Here is a 19375-nt window from a genome sequence, read left to right on the forward strand (position 1 = left end):
AATATAGTAATACATATCTATAAGGTAATTAATATTTAACATTTTTAGCTCAGCTATCCTGTTTTCTTAGCTCAGAAATTTAATTGAGCTCAGGAATTTAATTGAATTTGGTGAATTTTACATTATCTCAATTTGTGAAATGTAGGTATGTATCCATTTTCTAAAATAAATTAGACTGCACATCATGCTTTCTTGTGCATTAGATCGATACAGCTCTTACGAGAACAAACTCTGTCAGCTGATCTGACACTGCCCATATGAAGGAATGTATCTGCCAAGTTAGAAAATATTCAGATAACAATCTATAGAAGAAATGCATTTGAAGATTGAAAGCTACTTACGGTTTCAAATTATTAAATTCTGACATCCTCCTTCTTCAGCCTTCACTTGTCACGATCACGGTGCCACAGTACTTCAGTATGCACCTAAACATCAACTGCTAATTTCTGGAGGTAGAAAGGGATATATCTGCATCTTTGACATCAGACAGAGGCAAATCCTTTACACCTTCCAAGCACACGAATCCGCTGTCAAGGCCCTTGCCCTGGATCCTTCCGAGGACTATTTTGTTACAGGCTCAGCAGAAGGTAACATGAAGGTAAGGTGTCGGAGAAGCTGAGTTGGGTGGGAGAGCATTGAGCTGAAGTAGTGTATTGAAATACGTCGATCAGCATGCTGCAAATAGCCAAACACAAAACCAAACCCCAAAACCTCAAACCGACATTTGATACAGAGGATGGTTGCCAGAAGTTTATAATGCAAATACCCTTCTAAGGCAAGAAGGTTTTGCTCCCCACTAAAGATTAAACAGCCTTTTTAAAGTTCTGCGATTGAATTTTAAGTGGATAAAGCAAAATGCATGATTCGGAAATCTGAGCTTTATTTTTCTCTTAACAATGTTCTGGTTTTGCTTTGGCTGTTTCTCTTTGCAGTGCAGGGGGCGCTCAATAACTTCAGCACCGCGTAAAGTTTCTGTAACACCAAGTTCTGCTTTTTCCTCTTGGTGCTGTAGCCCCAGACAGCTACTGAGATGCCACAGTAGTAAGAAACAAACAACAAAAAGAAAGAAAGAAAATACAGCCACAGGAAATACAGTCCCTGTTTTAAAGAGCTTATTTCCTGAATACTAAAGGAAGGAAATACAAGACCATGGTAAAGAGAAGGAGAAATAGTTTCTCTCCTCTTAGCTGGACTGCATACTGTTTAACAGGCGCCTCTGCTTACTTCGTGACTTAGAACAGCTCAGCCAGTCATGCTACCACTGCATGCTTATTAACAATACAGCTTACCGAGCAGAAAAGCATGTCCTTGGATAAACATGCAACCTGTCCATGTCTGCAGCTTTCAAGGGAGGAGAAGCTGGCTGGGACACTACTGATCAGGTAACACAGGGCAGCTTCAGCCTGCCGAGAAACCAGCTGCTCTGCATTCACATAGGGCTTATGCTTCATCAGAGCTTCTTCAGACTCTTGGACTTGTTGTCAGTGTTGCTAATAGACAACAAAAAAGACCCTTTATCTTTGCTGAACGGAGTTTTGAACAGTCAGAAATCTGAAATATTAGGGGGGGAAAGTACAAATGCTAATTTTAATCTTTTGTCATTTGTCTGTCTTTCGATACAGGTGTGGAGACTGACGGGCTATAATTTAATTCATTCATTTAAAAACGAACACGCTAAGCAGTCCATTTTCAGAAATATTGGTGCCGGTGTCACCCAGATCGAAACCGTGCAAGGCAATCGTATCTTCTCCTGTGGAGCAGATGGCACGCTGAAAATGAGGGTTCTTCCCAATGCTTTCAATGTACCTTCAGGCATTTTTGACATTCTGTAGCGTTATGTGAGCTGATTCTGGTTTTATATCATGCCCCTTTAAGTAGCTAAAATCACAGCTATATGCACTGTGGAAAGGAAACGTCGTTTCCTTTCAAAGCAGTTACTGCAGCATTAAGTATTATGGGGAAAAAGATTTTAAACAAAAAATTACTTCTACAACAGGTATATTTTGAATGTGCCCATACAGATCACGGGGGTGGAAATGCATGCACTGTATTGTAAAAGCAAAGAATCAAAGCCAGTACAGTCAGTCAGAGATGGGGTTTTTGCTCAGTGACCCACGAGCTCACAAGCTGCATTTAGTGAGTGTATTGTGAAGATTCTGACAGCTGTCAGTCACTTAACAAGCACTGTGGCTCTGCAAGGCAGTAAGCATTTCTGATGAGATTCTGGTTTATTTTTATTCCAGTTTTTCCCCACTAACCGAAGCATGTGTACAACTTTTCATTGTAAGATAGTTTAGTTTCAATCAGGGGTATATTTGATTTTCACAAGAAAGTGTAATGGATGCAAATGCCGTGGAACATGTGCAATCAAGAACGTCCCGTGAGACACGGATCATTTTATGCTGAGATATTCCCCCCCCCCAGTAAGTATTGATACACAGTTGATACTGTAACTTGCACATCAACACATTTTTAAATGTGGTGGGTTTTAATTTGCACAGTATTTTCCTTTCTTTCTGAGAGCTTTGTTTTCTATTGGACACCTGCCTTTACTTTAGGAATGTATTGTATGCACTAAATGTTTGTAGTGAAGACATCCACGAATCTAGTCAGCTTTTAGTTTTGAAATTCACTTGTCCAGAAAATACTTCATTAAATGAAGCTGTTAAGAGAACACCAATGGAACATATAATGCCACATTTCAGATGAATGTCAGGCTTTATGTGGCCAGCTAGTAAATAGTGGATAAAACTGGTAATTAAATTATTACCACAGTATCTTGTATAAACTATGCAGAGTTCAATATTGTTTGCTTGTAATATAACTAGCTACTGTTGTCAGATGTATTTTTCTGTTGTAAACAAAAACCACATTCTTAAGAGACTGGAATGGATGTCTGCGTATTTAAATGTTAACAAACTGTCTTATTCCTCCAATGAAGATTTTGATGTCTGTGCCGTATTGTAAAATATAATGAAATAAAAGACGCCTTTCTCCAAAGGTGATTTTAAATTGCAGGCTGCGAAGTACAAGGAGCGTGAGAAGAAAGAAGAGTAAATGTCATTGTTTGGTTTTCCCTTTGTAAGTTAAATAAATTACTTTTATTTCATGGAACAGTCCATTCCAGAACTCTTCCTTATATCCAGAAAGATTTAACTAAACCTGCAGTAGGTTGAATGGATACTGCCTGAGGCAGCTTTAGCTTGACCTCAGACTGTACCGAGATAAAAAGGATTAGCTGTTTGCATTTCATTTTCAGCTGTCCTAGAAAAGCATAAAGTTAACAGAATTTACTTCTTCATCTCCAACAAAGGCAGTAACAAGAAATACAGCCTGGTATTTAAACAATAAAATACAAAACAACAACAAAAACGTTGGGAAAAAACATGAGTTTCGATGTGTATACTAGCTCAAAGTAGTAATTACACTTTTGTGTTTCCCTCTGCATCTCCATCCTTAGCGTGCCAGGCCTTAGTGAAACCAGCAAGTACCTTGAGAAGGGAGGGTGCCACCCTTGCAGCACCCACCGAAGCTTAGCTGCAGCAGAGGTATTTCTCCAGCACATTTGCTACACAAGGTTCTGCAGGCGTGGACGTTCCCTAAGTCATTAATCCCTCTGATGGTGCCTGGATGTCATGTAGGTATTAAACAAGCTCAGTGCAGTTCAGGGTTTAAGTGATACTTTGCTTCTAAATATTTGAATGAGCTCTGTGAACTTTACCAATATAGACAGGCAGCTTTGAAATGCAGGTAGGGGTTCTCTGAACGCGTGGTTTTGAATATAGATACACAAAGCAAAGGCAGGGATTTATGTTTCAGTGTTAAATTTAGCAACCTGAAATACCAGAACAAAATTGAACTCAAAAAGTTCCTCTAGCTCTCGAAAATACGAATGTGAGTAAGCAATCTCTGAATGAAGTTGTACAACAAATTAAGTCACTAAGCACTGTGATGAATACATGCACTTCTGCTCCAGATATTTTATTTTTCTAAGATTAGCAGCAAAAAAACTATACCCTTCATTTTATGATTTCATTTGCACGGACGGACATGGGGAAAATGGTTTTTTAGATATATACCTTACTGTAGTTAAGTATAGTTATGAGCACGTTATAGTGGTATAGTTTACACAGCAGCAAGGGACAAGGAAGAGTCTGCAGCAACACAAGCAACTCAAACACTGTTAAAAAGAGAATTTTAATCATAAAATTTACACCTTCTCTTCAGTTTTATACCTCATTACTTTTTTTTTTCCCACACTTAATTTACTAAACACAATCTCATATATATTCAGTATATAATAATGCCATTATTCCCATTTTCCTTGTACGTGGGCTGGATTTTGGTCCTGGATTTTGGACGATGGTATTTGTACACAAAAGTTTGTTTTTTAGACATTTACACTAGTCCACAATCACTAACTAGAGAATTATGGCAGATATGATGGCTGCAACTGCACGTTATAAATAGTCTCTGCTGAGCACATGACCACTGAATAGTCAGTGTCCATCAGATGAGATATAATTATTGGCTGAACAATGGGAAAAACAAAAGCAAGTCTGCGCTGTGTGCCAGCTGCGATACTGAGCAGCTCTTCTTTTAAAGATAGGAGAACGGCCTACAGAATTCAAGTGTTTATAGAAAGGTGCCCGATCTCCTTTTATGCACATTCACAAACCAGCAGTGAACAGAAAATCACACAAAGTGAAGACACCCCTGTGTATATCACATAGCTTTAAATAATCTATTCAGTCAAACGTGGCTCCGGTACCTGACATTTTAAAATACATTCATCTCCCAAAATGCACTGGGTATACCATTAAGCTCCCATTCTCCCACGTATACAGATTCTTATCTCTCAGACTGTATGAAAGCATAGCAAGGACAGACTGTGAAGACCGCAACTCAAACCTTGCATCAATCTGCTGCTCTCTCAATAGATCAAAAGCAAAACTTATTGTCATATCCTTCGTATCAGTAACATACATAATGCCACATGCTATGAATGCATTACCAGCCTTGGACTTGGGGTATGTAGTATTGATACGCCGAATAACTGAAAAAGTTTCTTCATCAATATGTGCCACTATGATATTTTCGTCAGTGCTTGAGGCATAAATAATCCAAAGACCCTTCTCATCCACTGCTACGTTGAAATACGTCTTCGCGTTCGAAAAGAGGTAGTTACGACCGTGATACAAGGCATTTTCAATTAGTAATGTGCCCAACGATGCTCTATCGAGCCCAAGTCTGAAATGAGGTAAAGGACGTTGTGTTAAAAACTCATTTTTATACACACAGGTTGGCTGAATCAATTCAGAGTGCATTAGTACTGATAGAAGCACCGTTGAAAATACTTGAGTTCAAGCACCATTCTGATGTCTTTTAAGATGAAGTGCTCCACTCAAAGCACCTTCCAAAAACTAGGAGAAAATTCCAAAGTAATAAGCAATCTACAAGATACACAAGAGCATGATCTCGCTCTGGTGGGTTGCACTTTATTTAGTCTATGAGCTTTATTATCGCTAGGATGAAAGAAGCAACTAAATGGAATGGGTCTGAAAAAGAATGAGATACCAGGTGAAGGCCTGAACTTGTGGAATTAAATCTGTACAGCAGTTCGCTTTATACTAGGTGGGAACTAAAGGGAGAAAATGAGATTGACCAAACCAGCATGAGTTCTGGGCAGGTTCACCGAGTCTTAGAGTTCCTTTTTTCAAAGCAGTTCAGATAATGCAGTGATTTGCTCAAGTAAACATCAAAGGAATCAAAATGCTACTTTTGCAGAGCCAAAATTCTGCCCTCATGCTGGCCTCCAATTAGACAGCCTGAGTGTCTCATCTCCGATGTATAAAACAGTTTTTATTCCTTGAAATTCCTTAATAGGGCGATAATCTGAGGACAGGGGCATTGAGCAGCTAAATTGAGTTCCTCCGCTAGTTTAAGAGGGTGAACAGCTACTATCAAGGCATATTTGCAGTTAGCATTTAATCAGTGAATAACACAGTGCTTTAGGGCAAGAGAGCGCGCTTTATCCTTTTAAGTAATGCTTCCTGTAATGAAGCACCTCTCATTGTCTGACTGCTATCTAACTGTATAGCTCTGTTCCTCAAACAGAGGAAAAGCAGAACTCAATACAGGAATCTGCTACAGTTACAGAAATTTCCTGAAAAAGCCAGCTTAATGACAGGAACATTGCAGATCCAGGAACTTACAATAGGAGAAAAAAATACTGGAAGAGTATTGGAAGAGGCATTGATAGCATATACCAGAAAAGAGCATCCTGAGAAAAGTCAGGAACAACTGGATGATTCCCCTCAGCTTTTGTAAAAGTCATGTCTGCAGCAACTCCGTATTCCAGCAGCAGGTACGTGCAATAAAAAAAGGCCTTAAGGCTGCAGAAGATTTCTGAGAAACGTGTGTCAACCCAGGTAATCCTGTTAGTTGTTTCAGGGTTGTAAATAACCTCATGCAAGGGCAACGGCTAGGTCAGCCCTTAGCAGGAATAGTCACAGAGAAATGCAGGTTTTCTTTAGGACTTTTTGCTATAAAGAGCCTGCAAGATCTGCAGCACAGAACACCCTGTCCTTTCCTCTTTTATGTGAAAATCCTGAAAGGAGCAAAGAAGCGAGGCTTCATTCCTGAGCTTCTCTTCCACTCCCCCAGCCAAGGACAGTCTAAAACTTCAAATAGCTCAGAAATCCCTTTATCTTCTGGCACCTTGGGGTAAATGACAAGATCTCAGTGTAATATTTTCATCAACCACAAGGAACTCAAGCTACCAACACTTCTCTGATTGCTAAGATGAACAGAGATGGGAAAGCATGTTACAAAACAGAGGAAGAAAGGATGAAACAATCTGTGTCAGGGATCCGATCGTGATGAAGAAGCTTGCTGAAGGTCAGACAAAGCCAGTTTTTACAGGCTTTTAAATATCACAGGAAGCTCCTTTGAAATACTTTTTCTAACATTTGTGAAGTGAACCAACCAGGTCCTCACCTGCTCTTTCTGTTAAATCAGAAAAATTCCCAGCTTTTCTGCAGCCCAAAACAATCAAGGATTTAACTGTCACAAAATTCAGAGTGCCTGATCCTACCTGTGCCGAAGGCAAATAATCTAGGAGTGAAAAACTGAACAAAAAGGCAATCTCAGCAACTTCTTAGAGGAAAATTCCACAAATACCTTGTGCTCATCTGTACGTGAAGGCATTTCCTAACTAACGGTACCCAAGCAAAGGTGAGGAACCTCTGTCCTATCGCTGTGTATTGCTTAGAGACGGTCTTTAACAGATGTAGAAACAAAAAGCCCCAAAGGTATTTCAAGGAGGTTGCCAAAAAGTGGGCTCGTCATTGGCAGTATAAATATTATAGAATCCAAGCAGCTTGCTCGCATTCCTTGGCATCCAAATGAATATAGGAACGTGGCACTCACACCTGCTTGGGAATAGACATCAAAGTATAGTAATGTTCTTGGCTCGAACATCAGCCATGTAAGAGAACTTGAAAGCAGATGCAATCTTTCACTTGCCCTTGGACTGTATTTCTTTGGCGCTTCCCACAAGATGAGCTTTTGGGTTTTATTTGTATTGTCTGTCTCTGTCCTTAGTAGAAACTAAAGAAATAGAGATGTTAATTCCCAGTTCCAATTCAGGGAGAAGCACTGAGAGAGCTGTAGGTACTTCTTATCGGGAGGATATCGAACAGTGGAGCCACTCCTCCACAAGGGAATGTGCAACTCACCAGGTCGCCATGTCCTCAGCTGGTGCCTTGGCCCTAATTCCTCTGCACAAGCAGCATTAACTCAACCCCTGCCAGCTAAGAACAGCGCTGCCCGACAGCAAGGCCCGTGCATCAACCCAGCAAGCAGCTCTGGACAGCCATGTTCCACAAGCGGGCTACAGTCATAGAACCACTCATCTGTGCCACCCGAACTGCAGCTGAACCAATTCTTACTCTGACATAGGTAGATGCACAGCTTATTTTTTGAAGTCTAATACTTTTCTCTGACCTCCAAATTCCTTAGTTCATTGCAATAATGAACACATCAAAGAATCCAAGTGCAAGAACACCCACAGCAATATAACGTACAGGAGAAACCCCCTGAACCCCAGGGTAGCCAAAAGAACAACCTGTTGCCACCTCTGCACGTGGCATCCTGTTAATCTGGAAGCCCAGTTGTCCTATCATGTCGTAACTACTGAAGTGAAGCACTTGGACACAGAGCTGAGCAATGCTTAAAGAACTGACCGTCCCAGCAGAATAACGGACCTGGGCTACCCTCCCAGTTCCTCTCCCACAGCGTCTGCATACACAGGTGGAAAACCACTGGCCCACGTTCCAGTTAGAGATGGGAAAGAATTCTGAACCGTTCCTCCATTCTTCCTATTCTAGATGGACCAAAAAGAAACAAAATGGCACAAGGAAAGCTGTCTGCTTCTCTGAGGTTTACCTCTATCACTCTTTACCCATTGCTCCTCCTTTCACAACATCCCTTGCCTCAGGCAACTGTATCAGACTTACTTCAGAATGACGTTGGTTCCTCCCTTTTGATAGTACAGGTGGTTGTTGTGCACTGCATGACCACATCCATAGAAGAACCCTGTGATGTTAATGATCCTGTAGCTGTCATTCAGCAAGGCATTCGAATTCTCATATTCTTTTATAGAGTTTCCTAAATGAAAGGGAAAACATTAAAAAAAATAAAGACTATCACAGAATCACAGAATCGCTCGGTTGGAAAAGCTCTCTGAGATCATCACGTCCAACCGCTCCTGTCTACCCCCTAAACCATATCCTTAAGTACCTCGTCTACCCACTCTTTAAACACATCCAGGGATGGTGACTCCACCACCGCCCTGGGCAGCCTGTTCCAGCTTCTGACGACCCTCTCAGGAAAGAACTTCCTCCTTATCTCTAACCTGAACCTCCCTTGGCACAGCTTGGTGCCGTTTCCCCTTGTTCTATCCCCCATCCCCTGGGAGAAGAGACCAGCACCCACCTCTCTACAAGCTCCCTTGAGGCAGTTGTAGGTGGTGCTGAGGTCTCCCCTCAGCCTTCTCTTCTCCAGGCTAAACAAGCCCAGTTCCCTCAGCCGCTCCTCATCAGGCTTGTTCTCCAGAGCCCTCCCCATCCTTGTGGCTCTTCTCTGAACACGCTCCAGAATCTCAACATCCTTCTTATAGTGATTATCATTTGGTTGATCTAATTTTGAAATCCTTGCCCTAAAATTCAATCTCTATTGAAAGTCAGTATCAAACATCTGACAGACAACTGTATTTGTGTTTTCAGTAGTGAGTCAGCTTGCTGTAACAGGGTCAAATAATCCAGAACACCCCAAAATAAAAAAATCTACAGAGGTGCTCAAGGGCCTGTGTCCCACTGACCTGCTGGGCCCTAATTCTGAACACAGTTGGTAAAATACAGAAAGTATTTCCTTTTTTCACTTAGGTCCTGGAAATTTTCCTGCACTAAATGTGGTTCATACAACATCTGATTCATTTTCATGCCTAGCTAAATGAAAAGGCACAACTAGCTACAGTTTAGGGATGTAAAACCATAGGAAATCATTAAAAGAATAAAAAAGGCATGAACAACTGGTATTTAAACTCAGATTAAAAAACCTAAAATTATTTTAAAATTAAGCTTTTGATTAAGACTAAAGTTAAGTTTTTTATTAAGATTAAGAACTAAAAAACTCAAATCCTCAAACTACTTCAAAATCTGATGTTGACTCCGAAAACGTCTATAACCATAGGTATAATCAAGTATTATACAGATGTTTGCCAGCTTAAACTGCAACAGATGTGGGTAAGAAGACCCATAACACTCGATTAGAAATATTAATTTAGGTTGAAGGACCTAACAAAACGAGGGCAGCATAACAACTGATTTTTGATCAGCACCTGAAAAATGCATGGTAAGCCAGATCCTCTCATCGCTTGTATTTGCAGGTTCCCGCATCCAAGTTCCAAACGTTTGCTGTACGCTGACGAAGTGAACAGGACTTCCTACAGATGTTATGACACATTCTAGTAAAGAAAAGGCACACGTCCATTATCTGTGGCATTAGAACAGTAAGCAGCAGTTAGTCACGCTCTGTAGCAGTTACCAGCTTTTTTTGCAGGAGCAGGGGTTCTGTCTTCAGCTTTTCCAGCCAGGGTGTCATCATTTGGTACAGCATATGTCTCACCTATATTTGAAAGGGGAAGAAGGGTAAAACATGTCATTTTTCTACATTAGATGTGACAGATGTACACATCAGTGACTCCACTAAAATAAAGGAGCGACAACTGGGATCTTCATTCATCTGAGAAAAATGCTCAGGTTGGTCTGGTCAAAAAGAATGAGATAAAAAGATGATTTGCTCATGCTTCTGCCAAGGAAATGAAGCATTTGGGCTGGTTTGTTTCCTGAAAGTTGTCAGGCTGACAGTCAGCTTTGAGAAGTAACTATTTTTGCTCAACAGATTTAATTCCTTAGCTGTGAACTTCTAAGTAGCTGCTTAGAAAGACAGGGTTGGCCCTTTTCTTAGATACCTTTAGACAACTGAGCTAGCTAGCAGCTGCCTGATTCAGCAGTAATATCAGAAATGCTTTATTGGGAATGAGTGATGGCCAAGCTCAAAAACTTCATGCCCAAATTGACACAGACCAGCACAGCGGGTGCAGTCTGTAGTCTGTAGTCTACTTTTGCTCATGCTCTTAATGCCTCAGGCAGTAATAAAGTAATAAGTATGCTAATAATGCATAAGAATGTCATCCTTGCCATTAAAGAAGCAATATGAAAGACAAAGGGAAATTATACACTATCTTCCTTAGACACACAGAAATGGTCGACAAACCATTGGAAAACACCAGGAAACATTTTACCCCACCCCTCAACTACTTAAAGAGTAACTGGTTGGGTTTCCTCTTAGCATTTACTGTGGAAACAATGCCTGAATGAAGTTATTTATGGACCTCTTTCTATAAACCTGGATACCTCTTCTGCCTTTAAAACAACACAACACATTTCAGTTTTCATAGCATGGATAACCACAGAGAGCAGTTCTCAGCTCTTTGCTGAAGATACCCCACGTTCATTGTAGCCTTGTTTTCTAATTCCAGGTCTTAACTTTCATCTTCTTAAACATTTCCTGTGTAAGGACAACTTGACATGCGGGCTGCGAATTCTTTTGGACGTGCATTTTCGTTGCTGCTTTCTGGGATTTACAGGGCTGCGATGAAGTTTATATGAGAAAGACAGCAAAAAATATGAAATAACTATAAAGAGATGCTGAAAGGGTAGCATGACATTCAGGAAAGGAAGGACAGATTATACCTCATTGTCATTTTCTCCTTTAGGTTATATCCTCTCTGTGTTCATGCAGAAGGAAACTACTCCAAGACAGAGCAAGAACAACACATACCTAGGACATTTGGTGATATGACACTGAAGGTTTGCAAGTGATCACAGCTTATATCCAAAATAAGGATAGCTAGAAGCTGGCAATCCCTCTAGATCCCTTTCCAGCTTCTGATCACAAAATAATCTCAAAAAAGGAATCCCCTCAGCAGGGTTATAAATTGCAGTGCACAAGTCAATTTTCTTGGGCTGAGTCTATTAGATACAGTTAACTGACTGAGCAGTTCCCTACACAGCAGTTTATCTGAGACTATAGAATAGACAAGGACTAGGTCAGTGTTTGTAGTGAAGCTGGGTGCACTATTTGTATTTGAGAATATTTTTCCACACTTGGAGAACTCTCAGCTGCCTGAACCAGAAAACAACTAAGATTAAAAAGACAGTTTTCAATCACTTATGTGCAATTTTCACTGCTTGCTTTCCATCAAAAAAAAAAAAAGAGAACAAATTTGAGAACAAATACACCTGAGGTTCACACTAGTTATCCTCTTCTGATAAAGAAATAAAGTTCTACCTGATTAAAAATTTAATTTAAGGAAGCCATTCTTGTATTCTTATATAATAAGTTAATTAAAGTCATAAATCAGCATGTGTATTCTCTTTTCTTCAAAGGGATATGAATATTCAATTACAAAAGCTGCTTTAAACTTTGAATTCTGGTAATAAGATCTCACAGCCTACTGGCTCATAAAACATAAATGCTCATTGAGGAAGATCTCCTCTCTGCAGAGTTATTTAACTCCTGTTTGCACACTGGGATTGAAACTCCATCAGAAATCCATCAGACAGTTTATTCTCCAAAGCACTTCAGTCTGTTTCGACACTTGAGAAGAGGCTACCTGAGTAAATGGTGCAATTACACCTTGTGCAACAGTTCAGGTGGTTCTGAATTTCAAACAAGATGAGACTTCTGCTCCAGCTACCCACTTTCCACTTTAGGGAGGCTCTTCGGGCTCTGAAACTTCAATACCCAGCATCTCCTGACTGAGGTTCTTACATGCTACTACAGTTACACGCTATATTAAAAACAAGAGATGGAAATAACTGATATATGTTCCACCCAGTATTAACTGGCTAACAGCATTTATAATTATTTTTAAAAATGAGATTTTTTTCATCTCAGCAAACTGTGTGAAATGATGACGACATAAAAACACATCACCCCATTAATGGTGAGACACACAAATTGCTCTGCTTGTTTCCCACTTCATAACTGCACAGACTTCTTGTGCTCTTTCCTTTTGGCATGCCTATTGAGAAGCAACATTCCCAATTACAAAAGAAACTCTACCAAATACTGTCACAGATAACTCTCATCTTTTACAGAAATATGAAAATGAGTAACAGAGACATCCTTTGCTGTTCTGTTACAGGATCACCCTGAAAACAGGCATCTCAGCTGGGAAGAAAACTCATCCCCAAACCGTAGGGATAGCAGCAGTCACTGAAAGCTGCAGCCATCTCAAATGTAACTCCATCCAGGGCTAAAGGACAAGGATGGCCAGATCTAGTATGTAGATCCAAAACCAAAATGTGCTTCCATTCTCAAGCTGGAGCAAGCTAGAAATACAATGCTGCTCTTGCACCAACTTCTCTTTGCTTTCCATAATCAGCTAATATAGCTTGAAGCAAAACTGTCCTGTTACCACAATACCACAATCTTTGTGGAACCCATGTTCCTTTCCATAATCAGCTAATATAGCTTGAACCAAAACTGTCCTGTTATCACAATACCACAATCTTTGTGGAACCCATGTTCCACCAGCTCCTCTTATCTTTTACTGCTAATCCTTCACTGGGAATAAAAAAAAAGGCTGAGAAAGTATGCAGGAATTATTTGAAATGCAAGTCTCAAAACCTGATAGTTTTAGAGAGTTTTCAGGAATGTATGATAACGTTTTTGGCCACAGTTTTCACGTCCAGCAACTTCAGACATCCATCCAGAAATACTTGTAAAACACGGCTGCTGATTTCCACAGCCAAATGAGTAAGAAGTCCCTGATATCCAAGCACCAGGGGTATATGCTAACTTTTTTGGTATGTGCTCCACGGAGCAGAGGCAGCGCTTCACCCATTAAAGAGAACACATGGGCACATACCCCCATCTAACAGAAAACACTGTGTAAATGCTATGCCTGAGCATCAGCATAGCACGATTAAAGGACTAATATGATACTGGAGATAGGTTATTTTGCTGAAATAGAACCTGGGTATGGCAGCAAGCTAAGGACAGGCTCAGCTTTGAGTTGTGTGCAGTTTTACTGATGCCAGCAAAATCAAACACGTGCTTACTATTTTGTGAGACCCGGTGCCACAAGTTTAATCTTGAACCTGTTTATAATACCAAAAAGAACCCTGGCAAGAACTAACCTGTGCATTTGCTGCAGTAGATGTTCTCCTGAAGCTGTGCTTTGCTTTTACCTTTACGTTTTCCTGGAGGCCCTGGGGGTCCAGGTGGTCCAGGGGGCCCTGGCGGTCCAGGTTCACCTTTTGCACCTATGTACAAAATAGAGCACAAAGTCATAGGCCCTGTGGGCAACAGTAGAGAACCGCACGTGTCCACATGATAGACTTGGAGAGCCCCTCTCTTCTTAAGAGGTTTCCGTGTACAGAAATACGGTGCAATAAACTCACTGGGATGCTGTTTGTTAGACTGTGAACCACACACAACTCCACGAGCTCCAGGACATCAATGCAATTTATCTGTCTGGATTCCAGGCAAATGAGAGTTATAAATCACTGCTGCCTTTTACTTACTGTATCCTAAGACCTCAACTTCAGAGGCCACAGAGCTATAATTTTACATAGCTTGTATTTGTGGCAGCGTCACGTATTGCTGAGCAGAAATCTGCCCCTCATTTTCTAACAGACAAATAAAACTACATGGCAAGACAGAACAGGAGACCTTTCTGGAAGTGTACTGGAAAGACTGGAATTCACGTACACTTCAACCCAAAGCCCAAGCTTTTGTGAAGACGTGCATTAAAAACAGAACATAACCTCTTGGGCAGAGCTTTTAATTTTTGGAGCTACACATGCCCTTTGAAACTATTCCTGAAGAGCAGTAACATCTGAACTGTAGAAATACTCAAAAACTTCACTGCAGATAACATAGCTGTGCAGATGGGTCCTGCTCTTCCAGATCACACTCATGCTTCAGAAGCAGAATAGATGATTTTCTGTCAAGCCCACTGTTGCAGGACAGGTTCTAAGAGCACTTCTTCCTACCTTCTAACATCACATCGTTGTTTGCATCTCCCTTTTCACCCTTTGCTCCTCTTGCACCCTTTTGTCCTGGCACACCATCCTTGCCAGGTAAACCCATTTCTCCAGGTTCTCCTTTCTGTCCTTGATCGCCTTTTGGTCCTGGCACACCTAGGAGTAAAAAGCATTTCAGTACCAAGAACACTGTTCCAGTATTAAGCATCAATAAATACTTATATTTATAATACAAAATGTATTCACTCGAGTTGTTTTTTTCACCCATGTTTAACTGGGGAGCTGTAACTTGTTCTGATTTCAAAGCAGTGTTGTAACCTAATACGAAGGGAAAAGGCGCACGATCCATTTGGTGCAAGTAATAGATCCTTTGCCTTGTGATCTCCAAGTCTGAGCATGAAATACATGGATCTGGGCCTCGTTAACACTGGCTGGAGAATTTCTGGGTAAGTAGGAATACTAAGAGAAGATGTGAAGTGATGTATTTCTTTAACATCTGTAAGGCATTAATGAAGGGCATTTTCATGGTTCCTGTAATCTTCTTCTTCAATTAATCACGCACTAACTTTACAACATGCATTGCCCTTTTACCACATTGCACTGTCCCAACAGAGCACAGATACAGCCTAGCAATGTTTGCACATGGCTGCTGTGACCCTCCCTCTACACTTGGTAGAGGTGTGATCAATCCACCCACTTCCTGTGCTTGATCATGTCGTAAAATAACATATTTAATGACATAGGCCTTTGCCCCGTGTGATTTTCTTTTGCAGTTAGGAAGACAGTGGTGTATTTGTAGTTGTACCACTGACACGACAAAACCTTACACTCTACTTTTGTGGCAGTTCGTATTCCCTTGCTTCTGTAATACGCAGCTTCCTTGTAAGCGTTCGAACCTTTCTCCCTGTACAAAGGTCTAAAAGTAACTACATCTGAATACTACAGCAAGAAAGGATTTCCTTTTTTAAACAGCCACCAAAAAAGAAAAACACCTATTTTTCCTCTTTTTCCATTTATTCCTGGTTCTCCCTTTTGTCCTGGTGCACCTGGGACTCCATCTGATCCGTTGTAACCGGGCAGTCCATCAAGCCCAGGAGGCCCTGAACAAACCAAACACCACAAAGGGATTTTCAGTGTTAAGTGCAAACAACAATAACAATCAACCAAAAACAAAACCCCAAACAGCCACCCACCACCAAACCAAACAATGAAAATAATTTAAAAAACCCGACCAACCAAAACACAACACCCATCCACAACAACCAACCTGTGAACCCAGTCTTAAAGGTGCAATGCTTGTCTGCCCTGGCTTCAGCACACGAAAACTGACTGAACTGAACCCTGCACACATTTGGCACTAGGGCAGCACAGGTCAGCTTTTTTGCCTCCATTCAAGTACAAACACAGGGGAACCCAGCCTATTCCTGAATTTAACAGGGACTACATCATCTCCCACAAACCACATAAGCTTTCGTGTTGCTTATGACACTGGCCAGACCAATCTAACACTAGAAAAGCAGTTACCTACTTGCCCAGAATGCTGCAGTGCCAAACCACGACTGGTTGGTACAGCAGACATCACTCTCCTCATCGCTATTTGAACCCCCACAAACAAATAGCATCTGATTCTTCTCTGACAGAATTACTCTACCCAGATCCGCAGCTAAAGCAGCACGGAAGAATGGAAGTAACCATTCATACAGCCTAGCAACCACTTGAGTGAGAGCAGAAAGAGGGAATTAAATAGGGAAGGAGGAAAACTTATGGGGGAGGTGGGAGGGTGGAATCAGTAACCAGGATTCTTTAAAGAGCTGTTTTCAGTGTTAAATTACAGTATCAGTTTACTGGATTTTTGATGGTTTGGGTTATATATACGTATATACACACACCCCTCTTCAACTAAATGCTACTTAGACACTCTTAATTAACTCCATCTGGTTTTGATCAAATATATTTTAGTAAATGTGAAACTATTCTACTCCCTTCACAAGCTGAATGCCTAAAATCCCCCCCAGCCCCCAGAAGGGGCACGAGCTGACCTAAGTACAAAAGTTACAAAGGCAGGCAGTCATTCAATCCCCCCTCATCCTAATCAGCAAAGGAAGAAAGAAATGCATTTCTACATTATTTTGTACCAGCAGCCGTTTCAATCACCCCAAAAACGTTACTGGAGTTGTCACATTATCTTACCTGGGGGACCTGGGGGCCCTGCAACGAGAACGAGAGAGAAGAAATGGTGAGTTTAACCCAGCAAGAAAACAAAAGGCAATTCCCAATGGAAATGAACAGTAAAACGGGGGGAAAGCCCCTCAGATTTCACAACTGACACCTATGGATTTAACTGCTTTGTAACATGAATAAATATTTGAGCATTGGCAGAAACTCAGACCAACCAGGTCTACAGTGCAACCTCACTGCCAGGGGCTTTACAGCGCCATGGGTGCAAGGCACCTATCATCCCACTTCCTTGATATGAGTGTCCTGCAAGATCCTGTTGGAGCAGAAGAACAGCTGTACAATACTGATGAATGTCACAACTAAAACCCTGTTGAAAATACACATTAAAAATACATGCTACGCTTCTCTCTGGTTTACAGATACTTCACTGCAGTTCAGGATTCAGGCTATTTAAACATTCCTATAAACTACATCTCAAACGCAATCAGGCTTTTCACATGCAATTGTTCTCCAAACTGGACCGAGCTCCCCACAGAACCTGGTTGGTGTATTAGAAACTGGACTTACTTCAGTTATTTATTCTAATACAATAAAATCCATCTCACTCTCTCTGACTCAGTTCAAGTATAGGGCCTTACTAAGAAAAAAAAGCGTAACAGGCAAGAGTAAAGCAGAAAATGTTCCTGTAACAAGATTTATCTTACTTGATCACCAACACACGTTCTAAAAAATAACAAAAAATAAACCACACACACAAAAAAACCCACAGGAAAAGCGGGTTAGGAAAATACAAAGGAAGGCAGTAGTTAAAGAACCAAGTTAGATCTGTGAACATTTTCATCCAGCCAAAGTATTGCCTTGTTTCAACAAAACTCTCTACAACAGAAAATAACAGTAATTACTACATTTCCCTAAAGATGAGAGTTTTCAGCATTAATTAGAAATCCTTATAAGTGAAAACCATTTTATAATGACATTACAGCAATTATCCTTTTGAATCAGTACAAGCCTTAACATCACCTAACATCTTTCTGCCAACTCTATGGTAAATTATCGTTTTTTTCCACACGACAATGTGAGGTCCATTACTGTGTTCAATTACCGCCCTATCTCAAAACCTGGGAACCTCGAGTACCCTCGAATAAAGCACAAGATCCATAAGAAAGGTGCTCGAAAAGTAGCAAATGTCACGAGGCCTACAGCAGAGAAAGCCAATACTGGAGACAAAATTTAATGGTGTCAGGAAAGAAAAAGGTGCAGAGGGCACCAAGTGGCATGAATGCAGACCTCTGGAGCCCAAAGAAACATTGGGGTTGTCTGTCATAGTCAGACCTGATCTACACCTGCAGCAGCAGTGTTCAACATCTGTGCCCACCATGGTAATTCTCATTTATGTCAAAATCGGTTGTCCCAAATAGACCTTAAGGCCATTTGAAAACACAAACCAGATAGCAAGTGGGTTTTTTAACATAAAAAGTGGCTTATTTCTAATCTTCTCACTTCAAAACAGAACACGACTCAATCTGTTACAGACTTCAAAGCTGGACTGTAGCCCTTAAACCAGCTACTACCTGACATTCTCTTCTCCAGATCACATAGAAACTTCTCATGTTCTCTCTTGTCCCAGCTCCTCGCCAGTAACACGGGAAACCCAACGTCCCGTTACTGCGGTACAAGGGGAGGCAAACACGTTCGTTCAAGTCCCACTGCTCCACAGCGTTACAGCAATGGAAGCAAGTTTCTACACTCTCTGTGTTCATCCCACATGGAGACATACACAAAAATACCAAGAGTAAAACCTCAACTAGAAATCTAAACACCCAAGTCTATAAAATTTACTTATGAAAATTACATGGGATAGAAATAAGACCAAGTAACATCAACTGAGCTCCTTAATTTCCAGCACTTACAATAAGCAGGTATAGATGAATTCCAAAGTAGCACCTATTATCTTTTTATCAATAAATAACCCAATTGATCTGTAAATTCTGACAGAGTAAATAGTTCTTTGACTTAGTCATTGACCTCACTGTAATTCTGCATTCCCGGAGTACAGCAGATGTAATGCTCAAGGCTGTAAACGTACCTGTTAAACATATCCCTTTCGTGCTGTTACATAAATCCACCATCACCCGGACCTAATATTGCAAAGAAAGTAAAGTTGAACACAATGCACGTCATAAAAGGATCTTGGTTATTTTGCCTGCTGAATTTAGAAAACAAAGCTACAACTGCCCACTCTGTGCTTATACAAATAAACCATTTAGAACTACCTTAACATGGTGACCCCATCCACCTCTTCGGGCAGTGATTGCCTCATAGAAATCTGTTCAATAGCCTTCATTCTACATCTCACTGAAAACATGAAGGTGTTGGGCAGACAAGTCCATAGCTCATCCAGGCACTAAAGTTCACACGTGTGGTTGTCCAGGCATTGACTCTACCAGTGGAAGGTCTTAAAATTCAACATCAGCCTACAGAAATTGCATTTAATTCTATTTTATTTTAATAGCAAATGATGGACACTTTTCCAACATAACATATCCAGTGAGAAAGGTGACTTAGGTTCCAAGTAA

The 19375-nt window shown here is 40.8% G+C and overlaps 2 protein-coding genes across 4 annotated transcripts in view; one reads left to right on the top strand and one right to left on the bottom strand.

Annotated features, from left to right (window-relative positions):
* The window catches only part of DMXL2 (Dmx-like 2), a 43606-nt gene extending 41737 nt beyond the window's left edge, over positions 1 to 1869 (top strand). For all 3 annotated transcript variants that reach the window (XM_010180972.1, XM_010180973.1, XM_010180974.1), the window contains 2 exons: positions 381 to 598; positions 1623 to 1869. In XM_010180972.1, the coding sequence (XP_010179274.1) occupies positions 381 to 598; positions 1623 to 1832 (428 nt within the window). In that variant the 3' untranslated portion in view covers positions 1833 to 1869. The remainder of the gene's footprint in view (positions 1 to 380; positions 599 to 1622) is intronic.
* Positions 1870 to 4777: 2908 nt separating this feature from the next.
* On the bottom strand, positions 4778 to 18931 carry GLDN (gliomedin). Its single transcript, XM_010180975.1, has 9 exons — positions 18886 to 18931; positions 16812 to 16829; positions 15614 to 15721; positions 14631 to 14777; positions 13773 to 13898; positions 10108 to 10188; positions 9902 to 10027; positions 8520 to 8670; positions 4778 to 5250 (listed from the first exon to the last, which is right to left on the bottom strand). The coding sequence occupies exons 1-9, from the start codon at positions 18926 to 18928 to the stop codon at positions 4791 to 4793; spliced, it is 1260 nt and encodes a 419-aa protein (XP_010179277.1). The 5' UTR covers positions 18929 to 18931; the 3' UTR covers positions 4778 to 4790.
* Positions 18932 to 19375: the final 444 nt, after the last annotated feature.

This window comes from Mesitornis unicolor, unplaced genomic scaffold (assembly GCF_000695765.1).
Source record: "Mesitornis unicolor isolate BGI_N332 unplaced genomic scaffold, ASM69576v1 scaffold17313, whole genome shotgun sequence".
Taxonomy (NCBI): Eukaryota; Metazoa; Chordata; class Aves; order Mesitornithiformes; family Mesitornithidae; genus Mesitornis; species Mesitornis unicolor.